Raw genomic sequence first — 27,417 nt, 5'->3', positions numbered from 1 at the left:
GGAAGGGGAGCAACAAAGCAGCTGTCAGTGTGTCACTGGCCATTTTTTCTTTACCTTGGAAGACTTGACCAGATTTTTAAAATGGAATGTGGATCTTGGTACTTTTATAGACAGATAAAACTCAGTGGATTAGTTTGTTTTTTCTTTTTCCCCTTTTTTTTTTTTTAAGTTTTTTATTTACTTTTGAGAGAGGGAGCGAGAGAGCGTGCACATGCACGTACACGCAGGGGAGGGGCAGAGAGACAGAGAATCCCAAGCAGGTTCTGCACTGCCAGCCTGAAGCCTGACATGGAGCTGGAACCCATGAACCAAACTGTGAGATCATGACCCGAGCCGAAATCAAGAGTTGGATGTCTAACTGACTTGAGCCACCCAGGTGCCCCTGTTTTTTCAACTCATCACCTTGTACTTGGGCTTTTCTTGGTGCTTTTGGAACACAGACTAAAGGTTCCCCTTGGAGTATGAGACAGGGCTTCCTGATGCCAGTCTGCTGCCTCTTGCTATTGATCTGTGACTGAGTTTTCACTGGTTCTTGGCAAGATGTGGAAGACAATAGCCATGTGGAAAATTTTTCTCAAAGAAAACAAAGGGAATGTCTTTTTTTCTGAGGTTTGTCTTGCACACTGAGAGTTTTAAAATTTTATGGTAAAAAAAGATTCTATCCCCACCTGCCCGTCATTTCACAAAGGGAAAGCTGTTTGAGGAACTTAGAGTTAATTTTAATTGATTTAACTTTGAAGACCCATGTGTGGCTGGTGGCTACGTCTTGGATAGTACAGCCTTAGAGGGAGGTAAAGAGGCAGCTCAGAGGCTCTGGTCAAAGGTTGGGCCTCACCTGTCCCATCCCACCCCCTCTCAGGGACTGATGGAACTCCACATGGTATTGCCAGCGCCTGATACCGACGAGAAGAATGGCCTGAACCTTCTGCGGAGGCTCTGGGTGGTCAAGTTTGACAAGGAGGAAGAGATCCAGAAGCTGGCTGAGAGGTGAGAGCCACTGGAAGATTGTTTTGGTTTTTTTTTCCTGCTCTGTCCTCTCTTCCCTTATGAAATAACTGGACCCAGAGAGCTCAGCCAACAGCAAGAGAAGGGCTGGGTGGTCATGTTTGGCAGAGTGGATGTTGCAAACCCTTGTCTCACTAGCCCCTGCCTTTGTTTGGTCTGCTACAGGCTATGGTCAACGATGGGCCTAGATCTGCAGCCGGACCTCTGCTCCTTGCTGATAGATGATGTCATCTATCACGAGGCAGCTGTGAGGCAGGCCGGGGCTGAAGCCCTCTCCCAGGCTGTGGCACGGTACCAGCGGCAGGCGGCAGAGGTTATGGGCAGGCTCATGGAGATTTACCAGGAGAAGCTCTATGTGAGTGGCCTGTGCACCCTGCTGCGGGCTGGGCTGTGTGAGAGTGGGTTGGACTCTGCTCGGCCTCCGACCTGCTCCAGATAGGAGTCTTGGAGCTCACTGTGACCCAGGGTGGCTGTGACTGATCTCCCACCTCACAGCTGACGGCTGGCCTGCCCGGCTTGACTGGAGAGCGCACAGCAGTACATTTATCAGCCTGTCTTTTGCAGCGGCCGCCCCCAGTGCTGGATGCTTTGGGACGAGTTATCTCTGAATCTCCTCCAGATCAGTGGGAAGCCAGGTATAATGGCCGTTGCCATCTTGTTCCACTCAGAGCTTTCTGAGATATCTCAGGTTGGGTGAGTTGGGTGCCAAGAGGAGGCAATGTGGAATAACGGGACAGTGGAAGGAAAGGGCAAGACCTCCCTCTGAGTCAGACCTCAGTTCAAGTCCTGGCTCCTCCTGGGCTAGCCGAGTGACTTTGGGATGTTTCTCCTTTCCTCCAAGCCTCTGTTTCCTCAGAGGTCCCTGGGGACCTTCTCACTGCTCTATAGCTGAAAAGGATAATATGTTCACTTCCAAGTGCCTTTACCTCTGATTCTCTTACCTCTCTCCCCTCCTGCAGCCTGTCCTGGAGGTAGGGTGGGCATTGTACTCACAGGTGGGGAAACAGAGGCAGAGCTTGTTCGTGCCCAGGGTCGCCCTGGAGGGAAGTAAACTCTGGGCAGATGGCAGGAGGTCTCCATTTGACAAATGGGTTGTTGAGACGATTGTCTAGACTGGTGGTAAGCACTGGGCAGTGGGCTCCATGCTGTGCTCTGCACCCCAGAGGGAGCTGCTGTAAGCTCCCTTTTCTTGTCGCAGGTCGGGGAAGATTCCACCACAGAGGAGGCTCCTGGCTGGCCCTCGCCGCCTGACACGCTACCCCCTTATTTCTTAGGTGTGGCTTGGCTTTGGCCCTAAACAAGCTCTCCCAGTGTTTGGATAGCTCTCAGGTGAAGCCCCTCTTTCAGTTTTTTGTCCCTGATGCTCTCAACGACCGAAACCCAGATGTCCGGAAGTGCATGTTGGATGCAGCCCTTGCGACCCTCAACACTCATGGGAAGGTAAAAGATCTCAGCCAGCTGAGGGGGTGAGGAGCAGGCAGGGCAGGAGGCAGAGCTAAGCAGTGGTGACACAGGGAGGCTGAGTGTCAGGAGGCCTGGTGGGCCACTGGCCCCATGCAAGATTTCATTTTTCTTTTTTTGAGCCCAAAAGACCCTGTAAGGTGAATTCTTGTAAGTCCGCTGCATTCCTGCCAGAAAACTGGGAAACCTGCTGGCATTGCTGACTGGCTTGTCAGGATGCCGGTCCCAGAGCCAGACTCGGTCTTGGTCCTTGGGGCAGAGACCATCATCCCCAGGTGCAGCCTGTAGGGTTAATTTGAGGCTCTGGGTGGGCTCGGCTTTCCAGGAGAACGTCAACTCACTGCTGCCAGTGTTCGAGGAGTTCCTGAAGAATGCGCCCAATGATGCCAGCTACGATGCCGTGCGGCAGAGTGTGGTGGTCCTCATGGGCTCTCTGGCCAAGCACCTGGACAAGAGCGACCCCAAAGTGAAGCCCATTGTTGCCAAACTCATCGCTGCCCTCTCTACCCCCTCCCAGCAGGTACCTGCCTCCTGGCTTGGGGCCCACAAACCAGCTGGGGAGCTGGGACTGACTGTAGATAGATGTGCCTCTGTGGGCTAGCGGCGAGTTGGGCATCAGGGTCCAGAAGGGCCAGTTCTCAGTGAGGAGTCATCCTCTGTCTCGGGACAGCCTGGTTTATGGTCAAGAACACCCTTAGAGAGGGAGTTACTTTGTTCCAGTAGGCTTCATACTAGGTGTTTTCATTTTTTTCCCTGCTCATTTACTAACAGTCATTTTTTGCACTTAGTGTAAACCCAGCACTCCTTATGCTGAGCTTTCCCTGATCTTCTGTGTGTTCCTTACACATTTCAGGGGCCTTTTTATGTAGTCTCCCAAGCCATAGTGTGAGGATTGTTGTTTTCTTTTCTGAAAATATATGTTCCCCTCCCTACCCCCAAGTGACTTACATTTTGGAGCACTCAGAATGTTCTCGTCAAATGTAGCTTTGCAAAATTGTGGTAAAAGAAATTCAGACGCTCACCTGCCCGAGCCTCTGACAGCACAGCATATTGAGCTATGGCTAGAAGACAGAATTGATCATGTCTTTTGGTACCAGTTAATCTGGGCCTGGCCCTGTGAGGCCCAGCTGAATTTCCAGTGCCTTTGACAAGTTAGAAAACTTGGGCCATTTTTAAGGAACACCGTAATGCACTTCTCCCTGGACCATTCTTTGCAAGTGGGTTTAGTCTTCCTGGAGTTTCTCTCACCTGCCCAGGCCTAACAGATGTATTGTGCACCCTGAGGGAGCCCGCATCATCCATGGGCGTATAACACTGTTTGCTTGTCTGATGCCCTGTGTTGTCTGACAGACAGTGGCTGAGGTGGGCTTTGGGGACATCATGTGGTGAGATGCTGTGTAGGACTGTGGCAACTCCCAGGAACCGGCCGTAGTTGAGCTGTGGCGCTGACTAGGTGGGCCCCTCCTGTAGGTGCAGGAATCTGTGGCCAGCTGCTTGCCGCCTCTCGTGCCAGCCATCAAAGAGGACGCAGGAGGGATGATCCAGAGGCTGATGCAGCAGCTGCTGGAGTCAGACAAGTACGCAGAGCGCAAAGGGGCCGCCTATGGGCTGGCAGGGCTGGTGAAGGGCCTGGGTATCCTGTCACTAAAACAGCAGGAAATGATGGCTGCGCTGACCGATGCCATCCAGGATAAGAAGAACTTCCGCCGGCGAGAGGGTGAGTGTCTCTGAGCTTGGGGCTGCCTAATATGGGAAGTCGGTTCCCACAGCTGCCACAGGAAGGAATCTATCGGGCTTTTCCTTCCTCACTGAGGAGTTGGTGTTTGTGTGTGCGCTGTTGAGGAGGCAGATTGTGTAACCCGTTCCATCTGGTCCTTGCTGATGTGGCCTAGACTTTATTTCTTACTCAGAGACCATCAGCCAAGAGAGAATTGGCCTTACTGGCATTAGTGCCAAGAAGTGACAGACACTCCCTTGTTCTCTCCCTCTTTCTGCTCAGCCATATCCCTGTTCTGGGGGAGGCAGAGGGTGCTGCTCCCTCACAGGGCAGCCGCTTTAGTCCTACAGCTGCCTTGATTGTGTCCAAAGGGTGAGAAAGTGGCAGGGAGGTTATCTTGTGGCTGCCTTCAGAGCACAGTCTGTTCCCAGCTGTCCCACCCTTTCCCCCAGGAGCCCTCTTTGCCTTCGAGATGCTCTGCACCATGCTGGGGAAGCTCTTCGAGCCATACGTGGTTCATGTGCTGCCCCATCTGCTGCTGTGCTTCGGGGATGGGAACCAGTACGTGCGTGAGGTAAGTCCTGAGGCTGCATATGAGACCCACTGGCAGCCAGCCTGGCGCTGGCTGTGAGTTTCAGCCACGGGTCAGAGGTGGTGGAAGGGCCCGCTTCCAGAACCTCTCCACCTATACCTTGGGCACTGGTCTCTTCTGATTCCCAGTAAAGTGCTGAAGCTCTGTGAGGTGAGAAACTCCTTCTCAGCTGTGACTATAGGCCCAGGCACAGGGTCTGACACAGGAGACCCCAATTAAGTGTTGGTCGCCAGGGGGAACATTCAGTCTGCTGTCAGGCCTTGACCCTTGCTTGGGCAAGGAGGCCCCTGATTGCCTTTTCTTCTCCCTTGAGGCTGCAGATGATTGTGCCAAGGCTGTGATGAGCAACCTGAGTGCTCACGGGGTAAAGCTGGTGCTCCCCTCCTTACTGGCTGCCCTGGAGGAGGAATCCTGGAGGACCAAAGCTGGTAAGCTGCTTCCTTCTATGTCTCTGTCCAACTTCCTTTTCTGAAGACTGCCCTTGCAGGGATCCAGGAAGCCATCTAGGGGGTCTTGTCCTGTGCATGTGTGCTCCCCAGCCCACAGGCAAGGCCAAGACCCTCTGAGTCATCATGCGCCTCAGTCCTTCAATAATTTGTCCGCTTTCACGCAAAGAACAGGCCCCTGGCGGGAACCATTGCCCTCAGTGAGGAAATCCCAGAGCCTTAAAATTAGTCTGTGGCTACTTTCTGTGACTTTAAAGTTTTTTCCCCCCTTAAGTTCCTTTTTAAAAATAGACTCTTATCTGGCATCCAAATATGCAAAGCAGATACAAGCAGAGCTGTTCTGGTTTGGGCAGGGTCAAGATCTGGGGCCTTCCTACTTGGCCTCTCTTTTGGCCTTCCCCTCAGTCCTTCAGGCTTTGCCCTGCAGTTTGAAAAATCACAGATCTAAATGAGTTTCTTCACATGTGAATAAAGAAACTAGGCCAGAGAGATTCGGTGAATCGGCCTTAGACCACCACCAGGACTCAGCCAGGTTTTCCCCCATCCTGGTCTCTCCTCTTTTCCCTATACCGCCTTGCATGACACCCAGAATCCTGTGGCTCAGTAGGACTCAGGAGCTTTGTGCTCGCTCTGCTGGAGTCACATCACCCCCCAACTTCCTTGCCCCTCCCCCTGGGGACTGCCTGAGGGGCCACAGTCTGCAGTCTGCCACAGTCTGCAGAGGGGCAGGCCGGTTGTCCCTTGCTCAGGCAGCTGGCACAAGTGGCTCCCTGGCCTGTGCTCAGTGATTCCATGCTGGGCCTGTGTCTGCCATCTGCAGGGTCGGTGGAGCTGCTTGGGGCAATGGCGTACTGTGCTCCCAAGCAGCTGTCATCCTGCCTGCCCAACATCGTGCCCAAGCTTACGGAGGTGCTCACTGACTCCCATGTCAAAGTGCAGAAGGCTGGACAGCAGGCGCTCAGGCAGATCGGCTCCGTCATCAGGAACCCGGAGATCCTGGGTATGCTTCTCCCTGGCTCCTCCTCCCATCCCCGGACACTGCAGGGAACAGGCATTCAGCAAAGATCTTTGCCCTCTGAGGACAGATATGCTCACATTGAAATAACCTCTAAATTCTGGGAAGCCCTTTTTCTAGAACAATTAGTGGGAAGTAGTTTGGAAGTAGTTTTGCCACTGGTCTGGAGCTGTCATCGTTGACTGCATAAATGGAGAAACTGAGTCATTGGCTCAGAAGCGCTTGACTCTGAGAGATCCTGTGCATTAAGCTGAGCCCTGAAGTCAACAGAATTAAATGACATGTTCTGGGCCACATCAGCATCATACATTCTTTGGGAACTTTCTATTCTGTTTCATTGCAGAAGATGTGTGATAGAGGGGAAGATTAGGGAAGGGTTATTCCCCTTAATTGTGCTCTGTAGTGTGGTTCTTTTTTAAAAATATATTTACTTCAGAGAGAGAATGCATGCTTGCGGGGGAGAGGGGCAGAGGGAGAGAATCCCAAGCAGGCTCCACACTCAGCCCAGTGCCATGACTCTGGGATCATGACCTGAGCCGAAATCAAGAGATGCTCAACCGACTGAGCCATCCAGGCGCCCCTGTCGTGTGGTTCTTGATTGAGTGATGGCAAGAGGTTGATTTCTAGAAACAAAACCCAGCAGCCACCTCGCTGAGCGAGGTGAATTTTTAAGCTTTAGTGTGGAACATAGGTAATTGTTCAATGTAGTTAAGCCAGGCGTTACCAGACTTTTGTTTATTCAGAAGATGATGTTTTCTGTGTGGTTTTGTTTTTTAAGGGATGAATAGGTATACTTGGGTTTTGTTGTCTTTTACAATGTTCAACAGCCTTGGAGGTTCCTAAGGCTCGGAAACAGTCTTGATCTCTATCAAAGGAAGGGAATTCATTTTGAGAATCCAGCATGGTTTGTGTGTGTGTGTGTGTGTGTGTGTGTGTGTGTGTGTGTGTGTGTGTGTGTTAAATTAAGATATGATTTGCATAATATTAAAAGTCACTTTTTAAAAATGTATATAATTCGGTGTTTTTTTTGGTATATTCACAAAATTACACGAGCATCACCACTGTCTATTTCCAGGACATTTTCCTCACCCCAAAAAGAAATCTCCTACCTGTTAGCATTCACTCTTCATTCCCTTTCTGCCTCTGGGCCCTGATAGCCACTAATAGGCTTTCTGTTTCTTTGCATTTACCTGTTGCAGACACTTCGTATAGTGGGATCATATGCGTTTGTCCCTTTGTGTCTAGCGTCTTGAGCTTAGCATAATGTTTTTAAGGTTCATCCATGTTGTAGCATGCATCAATGCTTTCTTAATGGCCCAATAATCCATCTTGTGGATAGACCACATTTTGTTTATTAAGTCATCTTTTGATGGACGTTTGGGTTGTTTCTGCTTATTGGCTGTTTGAAATAATGCTGCTATAAACATTTGCGTACATGGTGTTTTTAGACATGTTCAGGTCTCTTAGGTACCTAGGAATGGAAATTGCTGGGTCATGATATGGTAACTGTCTGCTTTTCTCAGGAACTGCTAGACTGTTTTCCAAAGTGGCTGGATCACTTGACATTCCCGGCAGCAGTGTGTGAGAGTTCTCATTGCCTACGCTGTTATTGTCTGTCTTTTTTGGTCATAGCCACCCTAGTGCATGTGAAGTGGCATCTAATCGTGGTTTCGATTTACATTTCCCTAATGACTAATGATGTTAAACTTTTTCGTGGGCTTCTTGGCCATTTGCATATCTCCTTTGGAGAACTCTTAAAATCTTTTGCCTATTTTTTAATTGGGTTGTTAGTTTTTGTTTTTTTTTCAATTGTTGGCCAGCATGGGTCTTCACAGTGGATGAATTCCTCAGACTTTGGAAAAGATAAGCCAGGTATTTCTCTTGGCATTTCTTTTGCCAGGCTGATGGTGCTCACATGAAGAGCTTGTTTTATCTGGGTGTAACTCCTCTGAGCATTGTGTGTTTCATTGCCACCACTGACTTGGGGCATTTGGCGTCTCAAAACAGTTTCTTCGCAAAACCACTCTGGGCTGCCCCTTCCACGATCAGGCACTGTGGTGCCCGAGCTGCGCTCCCGTGGAGGCTGAGCACTGTGGCTGCAGCTCAGCTCCCACTGAAAGCAGACTCTAGTTGTCCTGCTAGATCAAGCTGCTCAGTGCAAAGGGGTGACAGCTGCTACTTTCTTCCTGGCGGAGCAGAGATTGCTCTTTGTAAACAGGCTGGCTTCCACAGCTGGTGACTCGTGGGGTTCCAGTGAGGGGTGGCCCCGGACTCCTTTCTCTTCTGATCCCATGTAGTTCTGGGGACTCGGCAGTTTTGTTGCTCCTGAGACTCGTGTAGACCAGCTTCTCTCTTGTTTGGACATGCAGCCATTGCCCCTGTCCTGCTGGATGCCCTGACGGACCCCTCCAGAAAGACCCAGAAGTGCTTGCAGACCCTGCTGGATACCAAGTTTGTTCACTTCATCGATGCCCCATCCTTGGCCCTCATCATGCCCATTGTCCAGAGAGCCTTCCAGGACCGTTCCACAGACACACGGAAGATGGCAGCCCAGATTATCGGCAACATGTACTCCCTGACGGACCAGAAGGTAGCAGCCCAGCTGGCGCTGGTGCTGGTGCTGGTGCTGGACAGACCAGTAGATGCTGGTTTAGGGCACAGAGTCCTTGCCCGCAGTAGACACAGAAGGGCTGTCTGGGCTTTTGTCCCTGTTTATGTTTAGGGGACGAAATGCACAATTTTGGGGTGGAGGGTAGGAATCTAGGCTCTCTGGGCATTTTTTTTTTTAATCTTAATGTTTTTATTTATTTTTGAGACAGAGCATGAGCAGGGGAGGGGCAGAGAGCGGGGGAGACACAGAATCTGAAACAGGCTCCAGGCTCTGAGCTGTCAGCACAGAGCCCGACGCGGGGCTCAAACTCACGGAGTGTGAGATTGTGACCTGACTCTCTGGGCATCTTGCAGAGCACAATGGTTTAAGCTCTTATTAGGTCAGCCCCCAGATGAGGCCATCCATGCATGGGCTCTTTTACAGACTGCGGGGGAAGAAAGGCCCAGCCTGGCCCCATGTGGGCAAAGTGGCCACTGCTCTGCTTGCAGTTCTCATCACAAGCTTTTACTTCTGTAAGCCTATAAGTTAGAGGAAATTAGCCTAGTTTGGGAGATTTACTTTACCTGCTCCCAGGGGCCTGCATGTGAGCTCACTGTCTCCCACAGTCATAGTTTGCTGGCTGAGGGTATGGGCACAAGAGATAAAGTGGACAAGGCATGTTAGTCCTAGAGAATTTGGGAAATGCGAAAATTGGTGAAACAAAAAATTGTATCTGTGGTTCTCCAACATGGAAATGGTTACGGCTAATGTTGTTTATTACATCAAAAAAAATTATATTCCTAAACATAAGCTGATTTTTAAGTTACAATGAGTTATTCACAAAACTGGTTTTTAAATAGTTCTTTAATATTCTGATACATTTATATACCATAACTTATATAATCCTGTTGTCAGTCCTATACTGTCCAAGGTTTTCTGCTATTTTAAATGATGCTACAGCGAACATAAGGCTTTTTCTATATTTAAAACTGTTCCTTAAAGCTGAATGCTATACCAAGAGACATAAACCTTTTAAGGTGAAGAACGGGAAGATGATAACACTGTTCTGAAGGGAAAGTGCCAGAAATAATTTCCTAGATTCCAGAGGCTGGACAAGCCTTGGTCCTGAGATAAGGTCAGGAGGAGGAAGAGCATTGAACTCTAGTTGGGGGCTCTCTCTACCCATTGAGGGTGGGCCTCAGATCCCTCACAGGTTTCCTGGGTGATCGTCTGGGGTACCAGTTAGTGGGGTTCCTTGCCACTTGTCCTTCCCTGCTGGCTGTGGGAGCAGCCCTGCTGCGCTCTCCTTGTCAGCAGAATGGTGAGGTCAGTGGCCACACCGGAACAGGGCCCAGAGGAAGCAGGAGCCAGGCCTCCACCCGAGTCACCTCCTGTGTTGTTGCAGGACTTAGCTCCTTACCTGCCAAGCGTGACACCTGGCCTGAAAGCCTCTCTTTTGGACCCTGTACCTGAGGTGAGTCTGGGAGGAGAGGCGGGCAGGAGCTTGTTATTTTAGCCCACTCCTCAGAAAATTGATTCCTGGGAATTCTCTATAAGCTGCTTTTGCATTTGTCTGGTAAAGGGAAGGAGACCCTAGGGGCCCCTGCCTGCTCCTGTGTGGGCACCTGGTTTTGAGCCGCTGCAACTCTACCATCCTGGTTCTTGGTTACCTGGCAGGTGCGGACAGTGTCTGCAAAGGCTCTTGGGGCCATGGTGAAGGGCATGGGGGAGTCGTGCTTTGAGGACTTGCTGCCATGGCTTATGGAGACGCTGACCTATGAGCAGAGCTCTGTGGATCGCTCAGGCGCTGCACAAGGTGAGGCCAGGGCAGGCCCAGGGGCCAGACCAGGAATGCTGTCTAGGGTCCTTCCGATCCCGTGAGTTCATTCTGTCCTTTTGTTACAGGGTTGGCCGAGGTCATGGCTGGCTTGGGGGTGGAGAAGTTGGAAAAGCTGATGCCAGAAATCGTGGCTACAGCCAGCAAAGTGGACATTGCACCCCATGTCCGAGATGGCTATATCATGATGTTCAACTACCTGCCCATCACCTTTGGGGACAAGTTCACTCCTTATGTGGGGCCCATCATCCCATGTATCCTCAAAGTAGGCACCAGGGACCGTGCTGAGGGTACCATTACTGAGTGGGGCAGGGTGCATGTGCTCTCTTTGGAGTCTAGGCTCCCTACCAGCTGGGACTAGGAGGCAAGAATCCTCATCCTGCTCTTCCGGGAGTCCCATTTCCTTTGGGTCTGGTGCCTTGGGGGAAGCAGCCCTGGCTGACCCACCCTCTGTCTGCACAGGCTCTTGCTGATGAGAATGAGTTTGTGCGTGACACTGCCCTGCGTGCAGGCCAGCGGGTCATTTCCATGTACGCCGAGACAGCTATCGCTCTGCTGCTGCCCCAGCTGGAGCAAGGCCTCTTTGATGATCTTTGGAGAATAAGGCAAGGACTCGGGTGGAAAGACCCAGTGGCCCCGGCTTTGCGTTTTGGGAACTCTGAGAAACGAGGAGCAGGAATGTTGCTGAGAATTCTTTTCAACTCTCTCTAGACTCTCACTCTTAAGCACTCAGTGTGACTCTCCAGTTTCATGTAGCAGTGTCTCTATTCTGATCCTCTGTTGAAAAGTTTGCTCTATTCAGTTCTTCAGTTTGTATGAAAATTTTATTTTTTTATTAAAAAATATTTTCATGATTATTTTGTGTGTGTGTGAGAGAGAGAGAGAGAGAGAGAGAGAGAGAGAGAGAGTGTGTGTGTGTGTGTGTGTGTGTGTGTGTGTGTGTGTATCTGTGCATGTACATGCACAAGCAGGGGAGGGGCAGATAGGGAGAGAGAGAAAGAGTACCAAGTAGGTCTCACGATGCCAGTGCAGAGCCTGATGCAGGGCTCGAACTCATGAACTGTGAAATCATACCTGAGCCAAAATCAAGAATCAGACACTTAACTGACTGAGCCACCCAGGAGCCCCTTTATGGGTTTTTTTGAATCTTCACTTCAAATAGGACTATGATTTTTGTAGTCATTAAAAACAATAAACCTAATTTAATTTGAAGAGAAGTAAGGTTTATCCTTCTAGGCCTCTTCTTAGTGATGATCATTTCTGATGATCAGCATTCCTGATTTTCTGTTAATGTTTCTTTCTGTACTCTCCCTCTTCGTTGTAATTTTTATTACAGAAACTTTCACCTATGCTTTTAAAAAATGTTGATTTTTTACCATTGTTAAAGTAATATGTCTTCATTAGTAGAAAACTTGGGAAGAAAATAATATGGGAAAGTGTAAAGAAACAAAAATCTTCTAGGGTCACCTAGGTGGCTCAGTCAGTTGAATGTCCGACTCTTGATTTTGTCTCAGGTCATGATCCCAGGCTCGTGGGATTGAGCCCCACATCGGATTTGGTATGAGCATGGATCCTGCTTGAGACTGACTCTCTCTCTCTCTCCCTCCCTCCCTCCCTCCCCTCTCCCCCTCCCCCCCCTCCCCCTCTCCCCCTCTCCCTCCCTCTCCACCCTCCCTCCTCTGTGTGCATGCACACGTTCTCTCTCTTAAAATTAAAAAAAAAAAAAGTCTATAACTTCTCTCATTCCACGATAGCCACCATGAATATATTTTTAGTTTTTTATTATTTATTTTTATTAATAATTAATTTTTAAATTTTTATTTTTGAGAGAGAGACAGAGACAGTGCAAGTAGGAGAGGAGCAGAGAGAGAGAGGGAGACACAATCCAAAGCAGGCTCCAGGTTCCAAGCTATAAGTTTACTGGACCTTGAGCCTGATGTGGGGCTCAAACTCATGAACCGCGAGATCATGACCTGAGCCGAAGTCGGATGCTTAACTGACTGAGCCACCCAGGAGCCCCTATTATTTATTATTTTTAAATTTATATTCAAATTAATTAGCATATAGTACAACAATGATTTCAGGAGTAGATTCCTTAATGCCCCTTACCCATTTAGCCCATCCCCCCTCTCACAAACCCTCCAGTAATCCTCTGTTGTCTCCATATTTAAGAGTCTCTTATGTTTCGTCCCCCTTGCTGTTTTTATATTATTTTTGTTTTCCTCCCCTTACGTTCATCTGTTTTGCATCTTAAAATCCTCATGAGTGAAGTCATATGATACTTGTCTTTCTCTAATTTCGCTCAGCATAATACCCTCTAGTGCCATCCACATAGTTGCAAATGGCAAGATTTCATTCTTTTTGATTGCTGAGTGATACTCTGTTGTATATATATACCACATCTTCTTTATGCATTCATCCATCGATGGACATTTGTAGCCACCATGAATATTTTAGGTGTACTTCCTTCCAGTATATTTTTTGCCCAGTGCTCAGTTGTCCCCCAAGATTGCCCCTCGCAACTGTGTGACTCTGTTATTGGCATCTTCCTCAGGTTTAGCTCTGTTCAGCTCCTTGGGGATCTCCTGTTCCACATCTCAGGGGTCACTGGGAAGATGACCACAGAAACTGCCTCTGAAGATGATAATTTTGGAACTGCCCAGTCCAATAAGGTGCGTGCCTCGAGTTGGTTTTCCACCCGTAGTGATGGTAGGGATGTGCCCTGGTACTCATGCTCTGGAGGCTTCACCACCCTGCGTTCTCCCTTCTTTTCCACTGCTGTAGGCTATCATCACTGCCCTGGGGGTAGATCGGCGGAACCGGGTGTTGGCAGGGCTCTACATGGGCCGCTCAGACACCCAGCTGGTTGTGCGGCAGGCGTCCCTGCACGTCTGGAAGATTGTGGTCTCTAATACCCCCCGCACCTTGCGCGAGATCCTGCCTACTCTCTTTGGGCTGCTGCTGGGTTTCCTAGCCAGCACCTGTGCAGATAAGAGAACCGTAAGTTTACTGGACCTTGCTTCTGACCCAGCATCAGAGGCTAGGGTGCCTAGAGCCCCCTATCTAAGAGAACATTTATTTCTTAGTCATTTAACAGTTACTCTTAAAGATAAAACAGCCAGTTATTTTGCCTTCAAGATGGATTTATTCAGGCAATAGCAAAGAATTGCAGTTTGGGACATGTAAGCCATGGCAAAACTATAGTCAAGTCCACTGAACAAAAGAGTGGAACACCCTATAAAAGAGGGAAGGGAGGGTGCCGGGAGGGCTGTTATAAACAAAAAGACTCTTGGAGTAAACTGGGAGTTTGAAGTGTAGTGGCTATTCATTGGCTCAGTTGTGACTGTCTCTCATTGGCTGGGCTGTTGGCCGGTAGAGGAGGAAAATCTTCCTTCATCCTGCTGGGCTAGTAAAGTATATGCTTTTTCCTGTTCGGTCTGTAACATTCATCTTTTCCTTTTGGGTCTGTAGTTGATGAAGAGTGGTAGGGTGTGGGAGTGCCCTTTTCTGGCCTCCTGACTCCATTCTAAAGGAGGTTTCCTTTTATTAATGTTCACATAACAAATATTTATTAAGCACCACTATGTGCTAAGCAGGGGCCTAAAATCTGGAGATGTAATGGAGAAGAAGAGCAGCCTTATTCTTTTCCTCATGAGCTACACTGTGGTGGAGAAGATGGACGTTAATCAAATAATCAGACAGATGTAAATACAGCTATAGCAAATGCTGCGTGGTGCTGCAAATGTGTGTAACAGGGCCTTTGACCAGTGGGGGAGGGGGGGTCAGGGAAAGCTTCTCAGAAGAAATGATGCTTGAAGATAAAAGATGAGTAAGTACCCACCAGGTGAGGTAGTGATGAAAGCCAATTCCAGACCAGGGGAATAGTGCTTTAGATACAAGGGCAGGATGTGCAAAAGCCAACAGAAGCTGGGCGGGGGCTGCTGGGTCTGGAATGAGAAACGGGTGAGCATGTGAGATGAGGCTGACCTGGGCTGGGGCAGGGGCTGGGTCAGGCATGTTCTCTGGTTGGGAGGAGGGGCCCAGCCTGGGCTCATGTTTGCTTCTGGCAGTCCCCTTTGACCCACTCCCAACCCCCATCTCTGGCAAGCAAACTGCATATTTGGCTAAAGAAGGGTTTGTGTGAGGCCTCAGGGGAGATCGTTTTTTTTTTTTTTTTTTTTTTCCTTAAAAACATTTGTGCCCTGTTCAGCTCCCCTTGGACAAGAGCACAAGGTGAGGTGACTTCTAGGCTGTAGTTATCAATTTAGGGAAATTGACTCTTGACCAGGCAGCATTTGATAAGTTTCCTATTCATATAGAAGGTGCCAGCTCTTGCTTTAGGTTGTGTAGGTGTGTGTGACACAAAGAAATAATTGTATTTTTTAGCGTTTTGCAAGCACCCTGGTGGTTCTTCAGGGGTAATGGCATCTGGGGAAGTTAAGTCCAGGGCCTTCAACCTGGAGTTGTCTTCCAGGTGCCCTGGGGTTTGTAGGGCATTGATGTCCTGGCTTGATCTCTGCTGACAGATTGCAGCAAGGACATTGGGCGATCTCGTCCGGAAGTTAGGGGAGAAAATCCTGCCAGAAATCATCCCCATCCTTGAGGAAGGCCTGAGGTCTCAGAAGAGCGACGAGAGGCAGGGTGTGTGCATCGGACTGAGCGAGATCATGAAGTCCACCAGCCGAGACGCTGTGAGTGTCTTCTTAGGGCCTCGTGGGTGACCTGACTCAGAGGCCTGGGGGCAGGTTCCAGGAAAAGCCGTATCACTAGGGACTCCTGAATGGCCCATAGAAATTGGTGATGATCTTTTTCTCACCACTACTGAGGCTTCTCCAGTTTAATCCCTTTTGTGTCACTACTGCACTACAGTTAAAATGTGCAGTGTCCTTGGCAGGGAAGGGAGGCCGTGCGCATGTGCGTGTGCTGGTGCTGTGGGAGCAGGAGGGCTGCACACGTTCTTACAGGGAGCAGAGCAGATGAGTGTTACGCTCCCAGTGGGTGGAAGTGTGTCGTTTCCGACAATGTTACCGTCCCATAGCAGCCACTTTCAGGGGGCTGGCGATCTTTGCACTCACTTTCCTTTCTGAGGGTGATCCTCAAAACACGCCTGGGAAACAGATTGAGCAGGCATAGGGCTCTCAGTTGGCATAAAAGTTATGAAGTGGCTGGCTAGTCAGAAATGTTAAGCATGTGGCCATTGCTTATTCTCTGATCTACTGGCACCTTCTGCTGAGTGTATCAGTAGAAGTATTATATTCACTGGGGGTTTACGTTTGCATTTGGCAAAGAATGTAAATAAATTCTGTCACCAACTAGAGTTGTGATTCATTGAATAGTTACTGAGTCCTCTCAAAGGCTGAGACCTTGCCGGCGGTGAGGCCGATACATAATCAGTCCCCCGATTCTATTTGTAGTGCGCTCTGCTTCGGGGGGACCGTTTCCAGAGGGAGCAGAGCTATCCTTGGCCCCACAGTAGCCCCAGAGATGCCACAGAGAAGCAATTTTTTGAGTTGAGTCTTGAAGGACTTGGGAGTTTTCCAAGAGGATGAGCCAAAGAAAGAATCAGGGGAGAGGGGGCCATGCCATGCAGGGCCTCACTGTGGGAAGGAGCTCTCGTGGGAGATGGAGAGTATCTGGAGAACTCACTTAAAATCCGACTCCTCAGGTGGAGACTGCATATCCTCTCTACGTTCATATGCTTGCTCATTTTCAGTGAGAATCACTAAGTTAAGAGTCAAGCCAGGGGATGCTGGTGGCCTGGCTAGGCCAGAGGTCCTCGTCCATCTCCCCTTGCTTGCTTCCACTCCTTCCTTGCCTCTGCTGCATCAGGTACAGTGCACGGATTCTGTTGCAGGTGCTGTATTTCTCTGAGTCCCTTGTACCCACGGCGAGGAAGGCTTTGTGTGACCCTCTGGAGGAGGTCAGAGAAGCGGCGGCCAAGACCTTCGAGCAGCTGCACTCCACCATCGGCCACCAGGCTCTGGAGGACATTCTCCCATTTTTACTGAAGCAGCTGGTGAGTGGATCTGCCACACACCTACCAGTTTGGCTTTTACTGTCTCTGTAGAAGCAAAATGCAGGGGGGCTCACTCTGCCAAGGCAGCCGCAGTGTGGGCCCCCCAAGGGAGTGGGTGCAGCAGGCTCAGATTTGGCTCTGTGCTTCTCCTTCGATAGTCAGTAAATGTGGGTGTGGTAGGAGGAAGGGAGGAAAGTGGTGAAGGAAGTTGGCGGTGGCTGGTCTAGACAGCAGAGGTGGGGACAGGAGCCAGCTCCTCAGCATTGCCCTCCGTGCTCCTGTGCAGGATGATGAGGAAGTGTCAGAATTTGCCTTGGATGGTCTGAAGCAAGTTATGGCCATCAAGAGTCGTGTGGTGCTTCCCTACCTCGTGCCCAAGGTAATCCCACCCTGCAGCAAACACCCCCTGGCCGCGGCTACATGATTATTTCCAGGCCTGCTATGGAGACCTTTTGGACTCAGATGTTGGGGAAGGCTGGTGGTGGGTTCAGGCGGCCCTGGAGCAGATACTTAGCCCTCAACAATGGCCATGGGATCTCCTAGAGTCTAGCACGGTGGCCAGCATGGAGCGGCATTCATTGAGCTGACCTTGTTCATCATTCTACAGCTGACGACTCCGCCTGTCAACACCCGGGTGCTGGCTTTCCTTTCGTCTGTGGCTGGCGACGCCTTGACCCGTCACCTTGGAGTGATCCTCCCGGCAGTCATGTTGGCCCTGAAGGAGAAACTTGGGACTCCGGACGAGCAGCTGGTGAGTGTCACGATTACTCCTGGCAGCTTTCTGTCAGCTGTCCTGGCCTGCCCCTGGGGAGCTGTGCTCAGTCTGGGTGTCCCCTGTGGTTTCAGGAGATGGCCAACTGTCAGGCTGTGATCCTCTCAGTAGAGGATGACACTGGGCACCGGATCATCATCGAGGATCTGCTGGAAGCCACCCGAAGCCCTGAGGTGGGCATGAGGCAGGCTGCCGCCATCATCCTCAACATTTACTGTTCACGCTCGAAGGCTGACTACACCAGCCACTTGCGGAGCCTGGTGTCCGGCCTGATCCGCCTCTTCAACGACTCCAGCCCAGTGGTTCTGGAGGAGAGCTGGGATGCCCTGAATGCCATCACCAAGGTGAGGGGACTGCTGACTGTAGCAGATTTTGATTATAGACCATGCCAGACGCTTGGAAGATTAGACTCTTAAAATAGGCCATGATGTACCTGTCAGCCAACTTCAGCATTTATCAATCCATGGCCAGTCTTTCTTATACTCCCCCCACACTCTTCCCCCTGAGGTATTACTTTGAAGCCATCTTGGGAGGGCTGTACTTAGAACCCTGACATCCTCTCTGCTTTTTCCTGGCCTTCCACAGAAGCTCGATGCTGGCAACCAGCTGGCACTAATTGAAGAACTGCACAAAGAAATCCGGCTCATAGGGAATGAGAGCAAAGGCGAGCATGTGCCAGGGTTCTGCCTCCCAAAGAAGGTAAGCCAGGGCCTCGTGAGGGTGCTGTGGGCATATGGCCTTCCTCTACCTCCACCCGCAGTCCCGGGTCTGTGGTAGAGCAGCCGACTTAGGGCCTTCACGGAAGCGTGTTTCTTTCCCACGGTGGCCATATGGGGATAGGGTCTGTGCTGCCTTCAGTTTAAGTTGTGGAGGCCACCACGGCCAGAGCAAGTGAGTCACAGAGGAGACAGCAGGTGTACCTATGTGTGCTAGGCCCACCAGAGCTGTTACCTTCTCATCACTGCCCTGTCAAGACTGTTTCTCAGCCGGCACCCTCTCAGGCTGTTACCCTGGCACCAGAAGCAGTCTCTGTCAGGGAATCACAGAGAGGATGGCTGACGGGGGTGCGTGCTTTGGATAGGAGACCCCTGGACCCAGTGCCTTTGAGATTTGACTGTCGTGTGTGGTTCTCTCGTCAGGGAGTAACCTCCATCCTTCCAGTGTTGCGGGAGGGCGTCCTGACTGGCAGCCCGGAACAGAAAGAGGAAGCGGCCAAAGCTTTAGGTTTGGTGATCCGCCTGACCTCAGCTGACGCCCTGAGGCCCTCCGTGGTCAGCATCACTGGGCCTCTGATCCGCATCCTGGGGGACCGGTTCAGCTGGAACGTAAAGGCAGCCCTGCTCGAGACACTCAGCCTCTTGCTGGCCAAGGTGAGCCACTGACACATTCACCTCTTGGTCCATTTGGGTCTTCAAGAACTGATCTGTCTGCCGGTTGGTGTCATGTGGCAGCACGGTGAGCTTATTATGGAGAAACAGCATGGCAGAGGGAGTTGAGATGCTAGACGCTAGACTCACACTACGCCAGAATGACCTTGGGAAAGTATGGTAACCTCTGAGCTTGTGCCCTCACCCGTGATTTGGAAGTGCTGCTGCCGCCTGCCAATGAAGAGCTGTGGGGCCTAGAGAAGGTGGTGTCAGGTGGTGCCTGACGCATCCTGAGCGTAACGGAGCCCTTTCCTCCCAGAATTTGTCCCATAGGCCATGAGTCGATGTCATCCGTGGCCAGATGGTTCCTACCTCCCGTTTACCAGCTTCACTCCATGGTGTGCCTCCCAGCAGCCTGCAGCCCCTGACCCCAGTATTTTCACACTTCCAAACAGCTGCTTTGGTTTTTCCCATTTAGGAAGAAGTAAATGTTCATTCTTGGGAGGGGTGACTTTCTGAGGTCATTTGTTTCATAGGATTGTTCTCTGAGCAGTGTCAGTGCTCAGCTTGCATATCTATTGCTCAGAAGATGATACCTGCCCTTATACACCTGGTCCGTTGCCCTGTCTTGGCATTGGAACAGGTCTTCAGTGGGGCTGACAGCCGTCACCTGCGCTGCTCTTTCATGTATTTGGAGATAGAGGTTTCAAGTCGCTTGTCCGTGTGGACTGGTCTCCACTTAAGCCAACCAGTGGCTCCCTTGGAGGTGGTGATACCGGGGCTGAGCAGGACCTGTCCGTGCTGGCTGTCCTCTTTGTGGGAGTATCTACTCCTAGCCTGTGTGCGAGAGCTCCTGGTGGTTTCTGATTGATTTCGTATCTGTCGCACACTGTGGCCTTGGACTCCACCACACCCGTAGTTTCTTATGTGGGTTTCTCAAACAGGTCGGGATTGCCCTGAAGCCATTCCTGCCCCAGCTGCAGACCACTTTTACCAAAGCCCTGCAGGACTCCAACCGGGGGGTACGCCTGAAGGCTGCTGATGCTCTGGGGAAGCTCATCTCTATCCACATCAAGGTGGACCCCCTCTTCACAGAGCTATTGAATGGAATCCGTGTCATGGAAGACCCAGGTGTCAGGTGAGGTGCCGCTGGGGCAGTGCTGTGGCTGTGAGGAGGCCAGGCGGATGCTGAAGCCTCCTGGGGCCGGGCCGGGCCTGTGTGGGCGGGAGCAGTGGTGAAGAAGAGCGAGGGGTTTAAGTTGGATGCGTTGGTTCTGTAGGGACACCATGCTGCAGGCCCTGAGGTTTGTGATTCAGGGAGCAGGGGCCAAAGTGGACGTGGTCATCCGGAAAAACATTGTCTCGCTCCTGCTGAGCATGCTGGGACACGACGAGGTATGGCTGCAGGTGGATGGCAGGGCTGGTGGGCTCTACTGGTTCCCCTTCTCTTTGCTTTGGTCGACATGTCTGTTTTGTGTTGGAAGAACTGCTGCCTGCTCAGTGGTAATAATCATTCCTGATGCTCCTATCACTCTTTATGGTTTAACAGGCATTTGGTTGTGAGGGAGACAGGGCGGGTAGTGTTGGTATTGGTTGTTCTGTTTCACAGATAAGGAAGGTAAGGTTTTCACAGTAAGGAAAGTAGGGAGCTCTTGTGAACTTACTGTGCAATCTTAAACGAGCCACTTTCCCTCTCTGCCTTTCCTTTCCCTGTGTGTAAAATGAAGACATTCGTTTATTGGTTCAGGAAACATTTGCTGAGACAAAGGGTCTATCGCAGAGGTGAAGCCAGCATGGTCACAGCCCTTAAGAAATTTGGCATCTGGGAGGGTGCCTGGGTGGCTCAGTTGGTTAAACATCCAACTCTTTATTTGGCTCAGGTCATGATCTCACGGTTTGTGAGTTCAAGCCCTGCGTCGGGCTCTGCTCTGACAGTTTGTAGCCTGCTTGGGATGATCTCTCTCTCTGCCTCTCTCCTGCCTTCTCTCTCTCTCTCTCTCTCTCTCTCTCTCTCTCTCTCTCTCTTTCTCTCTCTTTCTTTCTCTCTCTCTCACCTTAAACAAATAAAATAAAAGGAAATTTGGCATCTGGTGTCTGGGACACCAGGTCGGAGGTCTTAGCACTGTTGGAGAGGGTGAGACTTGCCTGGGGCCATGCCCTAGCAAGGTGGAGTCAGCCACAGTCTGAGCTCTGGGACCCCCGGTGCTGTCTCCGTTCCAGCACGGCCCCTCCTTCCCCAGCCTGGAAGCGTGTGTTAAGTACTCGTTGGCTGCCCAGCGACTGAGTCTAGATAAGAATTTTCTCTTTCTCCTCTGACAGCCCTCTGTTGTGGGGTTAATCTCTGGACTGAGCCTGTGGGTTCACATGGTTTGCACTTGTAGCGCACTCAGTGGGGCCAGCCCTTGTTGCTGCTGGGTTTACCATGGCTGTGGAAGTCTGGCCTCATTCCAACTGCTGCTCCCTGACTAGAGCCCCCGCCTTCTCTGTCAGGGTTTTTACAGGGCCATGCCCAGTGCAAGCAAAAGTTAGTGTTTAGGCCAATTTGCATTTCACCACAGTGGAACTTAAAATAGATCCTGTTGGAGAGAGTGGGCGTCAGAGAGAGCCAGCTTTAGCCTTGCTTGGCACCTGGGCTTCTGCCTGGAGCTCAGAGGTGCAAACTGTGGTCAGACCATCTTCCCCCCAACTCAGAGCTTCCCCTGGATCAATGGTGGCCAACCAGGGTGCCAGCCTGGCATTAGCCACTCAGCAGGTCGTTAGTCCTTGGTTGGTGGGTTGGTTTGTGGTCTGTGTGCACATCAGATTGGCACTTATTAATAATATAGTATGTATCTTAAAAATCCACTCCCTTGCTATCCCGTGATTAGTTGGCTAGGGAGGAGCAGCAGGGAGCAGGTTGTGTATCTGGCTTTGATTTTGACAGAAAATGCTCAGCTTTTGCTTGTCCTCCTTAGGTTGATTAGTGGCTTCATTCTGACTTCCTAGGACAAACCTGAATAAGGGAGGTGGTGCTAGGGCACTGACACAGTAGAGAGATTCCAGGGTGTCGCTCTGGACACAAGATGACACACAAGGTTGGCAGGGGAGCGGGGCTGGAAGGAAAGGAGCTCAGAGTGGTTCTCTAGCTGATGTCCAGTGATGTGGGCAGCGGCCTCCCCTCGCTGCCTCCCAGAGCTGTTGATAGTAATTGAGATAATACGCGGAAAATGTTCTGACTTTCTAAGAAGAGAGGTGCTACGTAAATACGGGTATTATTGCCATTGTGATGATGATTACCATATGCACGCACACTGGAGTTTTCTATAATTGAGAGAAGTGCTGGGTGTGTGGTTGTTCGCTCCACGCCCAGTGGCGGCTGCCATGAATGGCAGTCCCGCACTGGCAGCAGGAGCGCACGTGCCTGGAGTGGGGACAGGAGTCTGGAGTCGCCTCGTTCTGCCTTCTCCCCTGCCCTCCATCCTGGGCAGTTGTTGGCCCCACTGACCTTGCAGCTGGTGGTGCAGCTCACGCCGCCTTTTGCTCCCTTCTGTGCTCTGTCAGGACAACACTCGCATCTCCTCGGCCGGCTGCCTGGGCGAGCTGTGTGCCTTTCTGACTGAAGAGGAGCTCAGCGCTGTCCTTCAGCAGTGCTTGCTGGGTAGGTCTCCTGTGCACTGGGGAACCCCTGCAGGGCCTTGTCTCCCCTTTCCCTCGGGGGGGTCTTCTGGCAGCTAGTCTCTCCTTGGGGAATCCAGCTCTTAAAACAAAATGGAGTTTCCAGTGGTCCTATAGTCCCTTACGTCTCTGCTCGGGGAACGTGGCTGCGAGTCTGAAGTAGCTTGAGAGAGACCTCTTCATAATGTGCCACATTGGGCAGGGCGGTCCGTGTGCAGTGGACTGGGATTTCCATTGGGCTTAGGTTGGGTGGGCCTGGGGGCTGCATGGCTGGTAGGGGCATAGTGTAAAGTGCAGGTTGACCCAGTTGTGTCCTTCCACTCAGCGGATGTGTCTGGCATTGACTGGATGGTTCGGCATGGACGGAGCCTGGCACTGTCTGTGGCTGTGAACGTGGCTCCCAACAGACTCTGTGCGGGCAGGTATAGCAGTGAAGTTCAGGACATGATCCTCAGCAATGCCATGGCAGACAGGGTAAGGCTTTGGGGCAGCCACACCCCTCTCCCCCTCCCTAGCCCAAATTCCACAGCTGTATCCTTGCTGACACTGCACAAGGGGCGGGGGAGGGGCTCTACTGCAGACTGGGTGGTGAGAGGCCTGGGTTCAAATTTTGCCTTTGCCAATAACTTTCTGTGGCCTTGGACCACTACTTGGTCTCCCTGGGCCTTAGTTCTGTCATCTGTAAACAATGAGGAGTTTAAGTAGGAGTGTCTAGAGGTCTCTTCCATGTCAGAAGCTCTCTGAACCCTGTTCGTGGGAAGCAGTGCACACAACCTTTGTTTGCTTCATAGCCAGGAAGCAAAGAAAGCTGTCTGCAAGAAAGCTGTCAAAGAGTCTTGGATGTGAAGTTGTGTGTGTGTGTGTGTGTGTGTGTGTGTGTGTGTGTGTGTGTATAGCAGGGGTGCTTATATGAGGGGCCAGTGTCCTGGAGGTTCCTGGGGATGAGACAGAGCCTGGCCCTGCTGCTCCGAGGAAGGGGCAGGGTGCTGTGCCATCCAGCTCTTTCCTGTCCCCACAGATCCCCATCGCAGTGAGCGGGATCCGGGGCATGGGGTTCCTGATGAAGCATCACATCGAGACAGGGGGAGGACAGTTGCCAGCCAAACTCTCCAGCCTGTTCATTAAGGTGAGTAGGGGCAGCCTGGCTTGTGAGAAGGACCCATGTCCAAAGAACACTGGAAGTGTGCTGTCTGACTGTTCTGACTGTTCTGACTGTCTGACTGTGCTGTTCTGGGAGTTCTCTGCGGAGAGCTCTGGGAGGTCTCTGAACCCTTGGGAGTGGAACACAAAGTGATTCTGTGTGCTTTTTTCCTCCGGAAGAGTGCCTGACTTGTCAGATTCTCAAGTAGACCTGTAACCCCAAATCAAATTAAGAATCACTATTTTATTTTTTTAAACTTTTTTTTTGTTTTATTTTAATTTTATCCTTTCTCAAAAGTGTACTATAGTATCATATTGTGGTTTAGTTTGCATTTGTTTATGGCTAATGATGTAGAACAATTTTTTTTTTGAGTGCGAGTAGGGGAGGGGCAGAGCTGGGGAGAGAGAGAATCTTAAGCAGACTCAGTGCCTTGCATGGAGCCTGATTCGGGACTTGATTTTGCAACTGTGAAATCATGACCTGAGCTAAAGTCAAGTCAGACACTCAACCCACTGAGCCACCCAGACGCCCTGATGTAGAACAATTTTAATGTGCTTATTAGCCATCCCCACATTCACTTGGTAGAGTGTTTATTGATGTCTTTTGCTGTTCTTAAAATTGTGTTTTTTCTTTCCTAATACTGAAGTTTTGAGAGCTGTTTATATATTTTGCACATAAGACTTTAAGAACCACTATCTTAGGTATTCCTTCCAGGGATCTGGATTTAGTAAAATTTGGGACAGACCTGGGTTCACATCCTTTTTTTTTTTTTTTTTTAATGTTTATTTTTGAGAGTGAAGAGAGAGTATGAGTGGGGGAGGGGCAGAGAGAGAGGGAAACACAAGATGTGAAGCAGGTTCCAGGCTCTGAGCTGTCAGCACAGAGCCTGACGCAGGGCCCGAATTCGTGGTGGGTTCAAATCTTAATAAGTCTTTTCTTCCCTGCCTCCTTTTAGCTGGCATGGCACTTATTATTGTTATTGTGGTGGCTGCAAGGTGTCAACTAGGAAAGCCTGGGAGCTGGACACTGGGGCCCCTGCTGCCTGTGTAATAAAGCAAGCTTTTTAGAAATTGTGCACACAAATCAGAGTGAGAATCTGCATTTTTAGAGGTGTGGCTAAGTCTGAGACTCTGCCTTTGTAACCAGTTCCTGGGCGGTATCAGTGCTGCTGGTGTGTGGACCTCAATTTGAATAGTGAGGTTCCAGAGGGGGATTGCCCCAACCTGCAGACGCCTGCAGCCCTGCTGAGAGTTCTCAGGGCCCCTGTTAGATTGAGCCCATGTAACAGCATCACCTTGCATGCAGCTGTTCATCAGTGTTTGTTTACTGAAGATCCTCTGTGTACCTCGCTGGGCTAGACCCTCAAGGCATAGAGGTGCATGGAGCAGACAAGATCTGTAGAGTTGGAGGTACACAAAAAGCCTATGGGGATGAGGAGGGCCCTAATTTAGAGAGGGTTGTTATGGGAGACCTCTATGGGCTGACACTTGAGCTGAGGCCTGTAGGAGGAGAAGGAGCCAACCATGTGAGGACCCCCGGGCAGGCACATCCCAGGTTGTGGGACCAGTCAGGGCGGAGGCCCGAAGGCGGGAAGGAGCTTGGTGTCCCCGAGGAAGTGATAGCCCTGCGTGGACCAAGAGTAGTGAGAAAAAGGGAGAGAATAGCATGAGATGAGGTGGGAGAAGGAGATGGGCTGAGTCAGAACCTGTCACTGCTCCCCCCCGCCCCTACCAAGATGGGAAAGGAAGCCATTGGAAGCGAGCAGTGGGGTCAGTTTCTGGATGAAGAGGGAATGTCAGGGCAGAAATTTGGGCTTCCTTGAAAAACAGACTGGATGTGCCTAACTAAAAGCTTATGGTCTTCTTAGTGTCTGCAGAACCCATCCAGTGACATCAGGCTGGTGGCCGAGAAGATGATCTGGTGGGCCAACAAGGACCCGCTGCCTCCCCTGGACCCCCAGGCCATCAAACCCATCCTAAAGGCTCTTCTCGACAACACCAAGGATAAAAACACTGTCGTGAGAGCCTACAGTGACCAGGCGATCGTCAACCTCCTCAAGATGAGGCAGGGCGAAGAGGTGTTTCAGGTGGGAGCCTGGGACTGGGGTGTCCCTCCAGGGCTGCTGTGGGTGCTCGGCACACGGCTCTACTGCGTGGTAGTCTTTAAGCATCATACTCCACCACCTCATATGCTGAGTGTTGAGAGGCAGATTGTGGTCAGGTGACTGGTCTAGTGCCTGAAAACATTCCTCTGTTCCTGTGGTGTTCAGGCTTCTTTCGGCAACAGAGCCCTGTTTTGGAGAAATCCAAATAAAGTCTCACTTGGCATCTGAACGTGTGGAACGGATCCCAGGAGGGAGCCCTGTTCATGCACTCCTCTCCCCACCGTATTTAGAGCACTGAAAGCCCTTCCACTCCCCGCCTCAGCACATGAAAAGCATGAGGTGTGGTTTTCTTGGCTTCCCAGGGATCCATCGGACTCCCTTATTTTGCCGGAGTCCACAGCAGTGCTAGTTCTGAGGTTAATGTTCATTTTTGCCTTGGCTTGGAGAAACCTGAAGCTGTATTTTCTGATTACGTCTCCTCATTTCCATCTTCCCCACAGGCCCTCTCCAAGATCCTGGACGTGGCCAGTTTGGAGGTGCTGAATGAGTGCAACCGAAGGTCCCTGAAGAAGCTGGCCAGCCAGGCCGACTCCACAGAGCAGGTGGACGACACCATCCTGACCTGATAGGCCCAGGCCCCGCCCCCGGGCTCCACCTCTTTGTTCAATGTTTTCATTTTTGAAAATACGTTTGTTCCGATGGGGAGCTTAGGAGATGACGTTCCCAGAAAGTATTTTAATATTTCAACAGACCACAGCCAAAGCCTTAAATCAAACCCACACACAACTGAAAATTGCCTCCTCCATCTCTCACCCTTTTCTTTGGAGAAGAGACAAAAGCACATGTGTGAGCCTCACCAAGTGGTAGCCAAGAGCTGATCATCCGGCTGAGCGTGGCTGGGTCTGGAACAGGTGGGGTCAGACTTCTGGATCCTCTTCTCCTGTGCTTGAGTTCTGCTTCGGGAGCCAGTGCTACTCGCCTTTGCCTAGATCCTGAGTGGGGCACTGAACCGTGGAGGTCGGCCTGGTGTGCCGTGTCTTGCCGTGGCTTTGCCATGTTGTGTGGCCCGATTGGATCTGACCCCTGTCAGGTGAACATGACATACTCGCAATGCCCTGGCAATTCACAAGTCGGGGAGGGGTATTGGTTTAAATGCAGGTTGTTTGAAGGAGGAATGTTTTAATAAAGGCTTTGATTTAATCTCGATACAAGCAGATTTATAAAAATCTCCATCCATTAAACATGAAGCTTTGTGCATCAGGAATAAGGTGAGCACCGGCAGCATTCTGACTCTTGGGCATCTCTCCTGCTCTTGGAAGTCTCGTAGAGGTTTATGCACTTCTCTGTCCTGAGGTTGGGTCCCGTGATTTCACTGAGCATAGAGAAGGCAGGGGTTGAATTGGCCACTTGCCTGTTCTGTCCTGACTCAGGAAGGTGGGGGAGCTTCTGGTAGTCAAGTGTTAAAGAGAAGTCCATCCCTTCTGCGGAGTAAGAAAGAACCACATTGCTGTAGTTAGAGGACTTGCCGAAGGAAAGAAAAGTTGCAGTTCAGCATCTGTCTCCTTTATGAATGACTTCCTTCCTCCTGGTTCTTAGAAGGCTCGTGATCCACATGTCCTGTCTGACGGAGCACGCCCTTCTGGGCCCAGTGACGCAAGTTTTTCTGGGCTGTGTCCCTGGTCACAGTATGGAATAAACCT

The 27,417-nt window shown here is 50.7% G+C and overlaps 1 protein-coding gene across 1 annotated transcript in view; it reads left to right on the top strand.

The window, feature by feature from the left end:
- Positions 1 to 26,917, top strand: part of GCN1 (GCN1 activator of EIF2AK4) — a 57,450-nt gene extending 30,533 nt beyond the window's left edge. Inside the window, exons 29-58 of the mRNA XM_019467288.2 lie at positions 860 to 987; positions 1,171 to 1,360; positions 1,570 to 1,640; positions 2,280 to 2,445; positions 2,792 to 2,986; positions 3,937 to 4,183; positions 4,636 to 4,757; positions 5,089 to 5,203; positions 6,042 to 6,221; positions 8,606 to 8,826; positions 10,232 to 10,300; positions 10,504 to 10,642; positions 10,732 to 10,928; positions 11,126 to 11,268; positions 13,218 to 13,335; positions 13,448 to 13,663; positions 15,190 to 15,354; positions 16,518 to 16,679; positions 16,966 to 17,058; positions 17,287 to 17,430; positions 17,526 to 17,795; positions 18,037 to 18,150; positions 18,591 to 18,821; positions 19,763 to 19,956; positions 20,099 to 20,213; positions 22,359 to 22,455; positions 22,798 to 22,946; positions 23,491 to 23,598; positions 25,481 to 25,699; positions 26,218 to 26,917. Coding sequence (XP_019322833.2) covers positions 860 to 987; positions 1,171 to 1,360; positions 1,570 to 1,640; positions 2,280 to 2,445; positions 2,792 to 2,986; positions 3,937 to 4,183; positions 4,636 to 4,757; positions 5,089 to 5,203; positions 6,042 to 6,221; positions 8,606 to 8,826; positions 10,232 to 10,300; positions 10,504 to 10,642; positions 10,732 to 10,928; positions 11,126 to 11,268; positions 13,218 to 13,335; positions 13,448 to 13,663; positions 15,190 to 15,354; positions 16,518 to 16,679; positions 16,966 to 17,058; positions 17,287 to 17,430; positions 17,526 to 17,795; positions 18,037 to 18,150; positions 18,591 to 18,821; positions 19,763 to 19,956; positions 20,099 to 20,213; positions 22,359 to 22,455; positions 22,798 to 22,946; positions 23,491 to 23,598; positions 25,481 to 25,699; positions 26,218 to 26,343 — 4,704 coding nt within the window. The 3' untranslated portion in view covers positions 26,344 to 26,917. The remainder of the gene's footprint in view (positions 1 to 859; positions 988 to 1,170; positions 1,361 to 1,569; positions 1,641 to 2,279; positions 2,446 to 2,791; positions 2,987 to 3,936; positions 4,184 to 4,635; positions 4,758 to 5,088; positions 5,204 to 6,041; positions 6,222 to 8,605; positions 8,827 to 10,231; positions 10,301 to 10,503; positions 10,643 to 10,731; positions 10,929 to 11,125; positions 11,269 to 13,217; positions 13,336 to 13,447; positions 13,664 to 15,189; positions 15,355 to 16,517; positions 16,680 to 16,965; positions 17,059 to 17,286; positions 17,431 to 17,525; positions 17,796 to 18,036; positions 18,151 to 18,590; positions 18,822 to 19,762; positions 19,957 to 20,098; positions 20,214 to 22,358; positions 22,456 to 22,797; positions 22,947 to 23,490; positions 23,599 to 25,480; positions 25,700 to 26,217) is intronic.
- Positions 26,918 to 27,417: the final 500 nt, after the last annotated feature.

The sequence above is a fragment of the Panthera pardus genome, unplaced genomic scaffold, assembly GCF_024362965.1.
Source record: "Panthera pardus isolate Hobbes unplaced genomic scaffold, ASM2436296v1 HiC_scaffold_15, whole genome shotgun sequence".
NCBI classification, from domain to species: Eukaryota; Metazoa; Chordata; class Mammalia; order Carnivora; family Felidae; genus Panthera; species Panthera pardus.
This window is presented reverse-complemented; position numbering and strand designations above follow the sequence as displayed.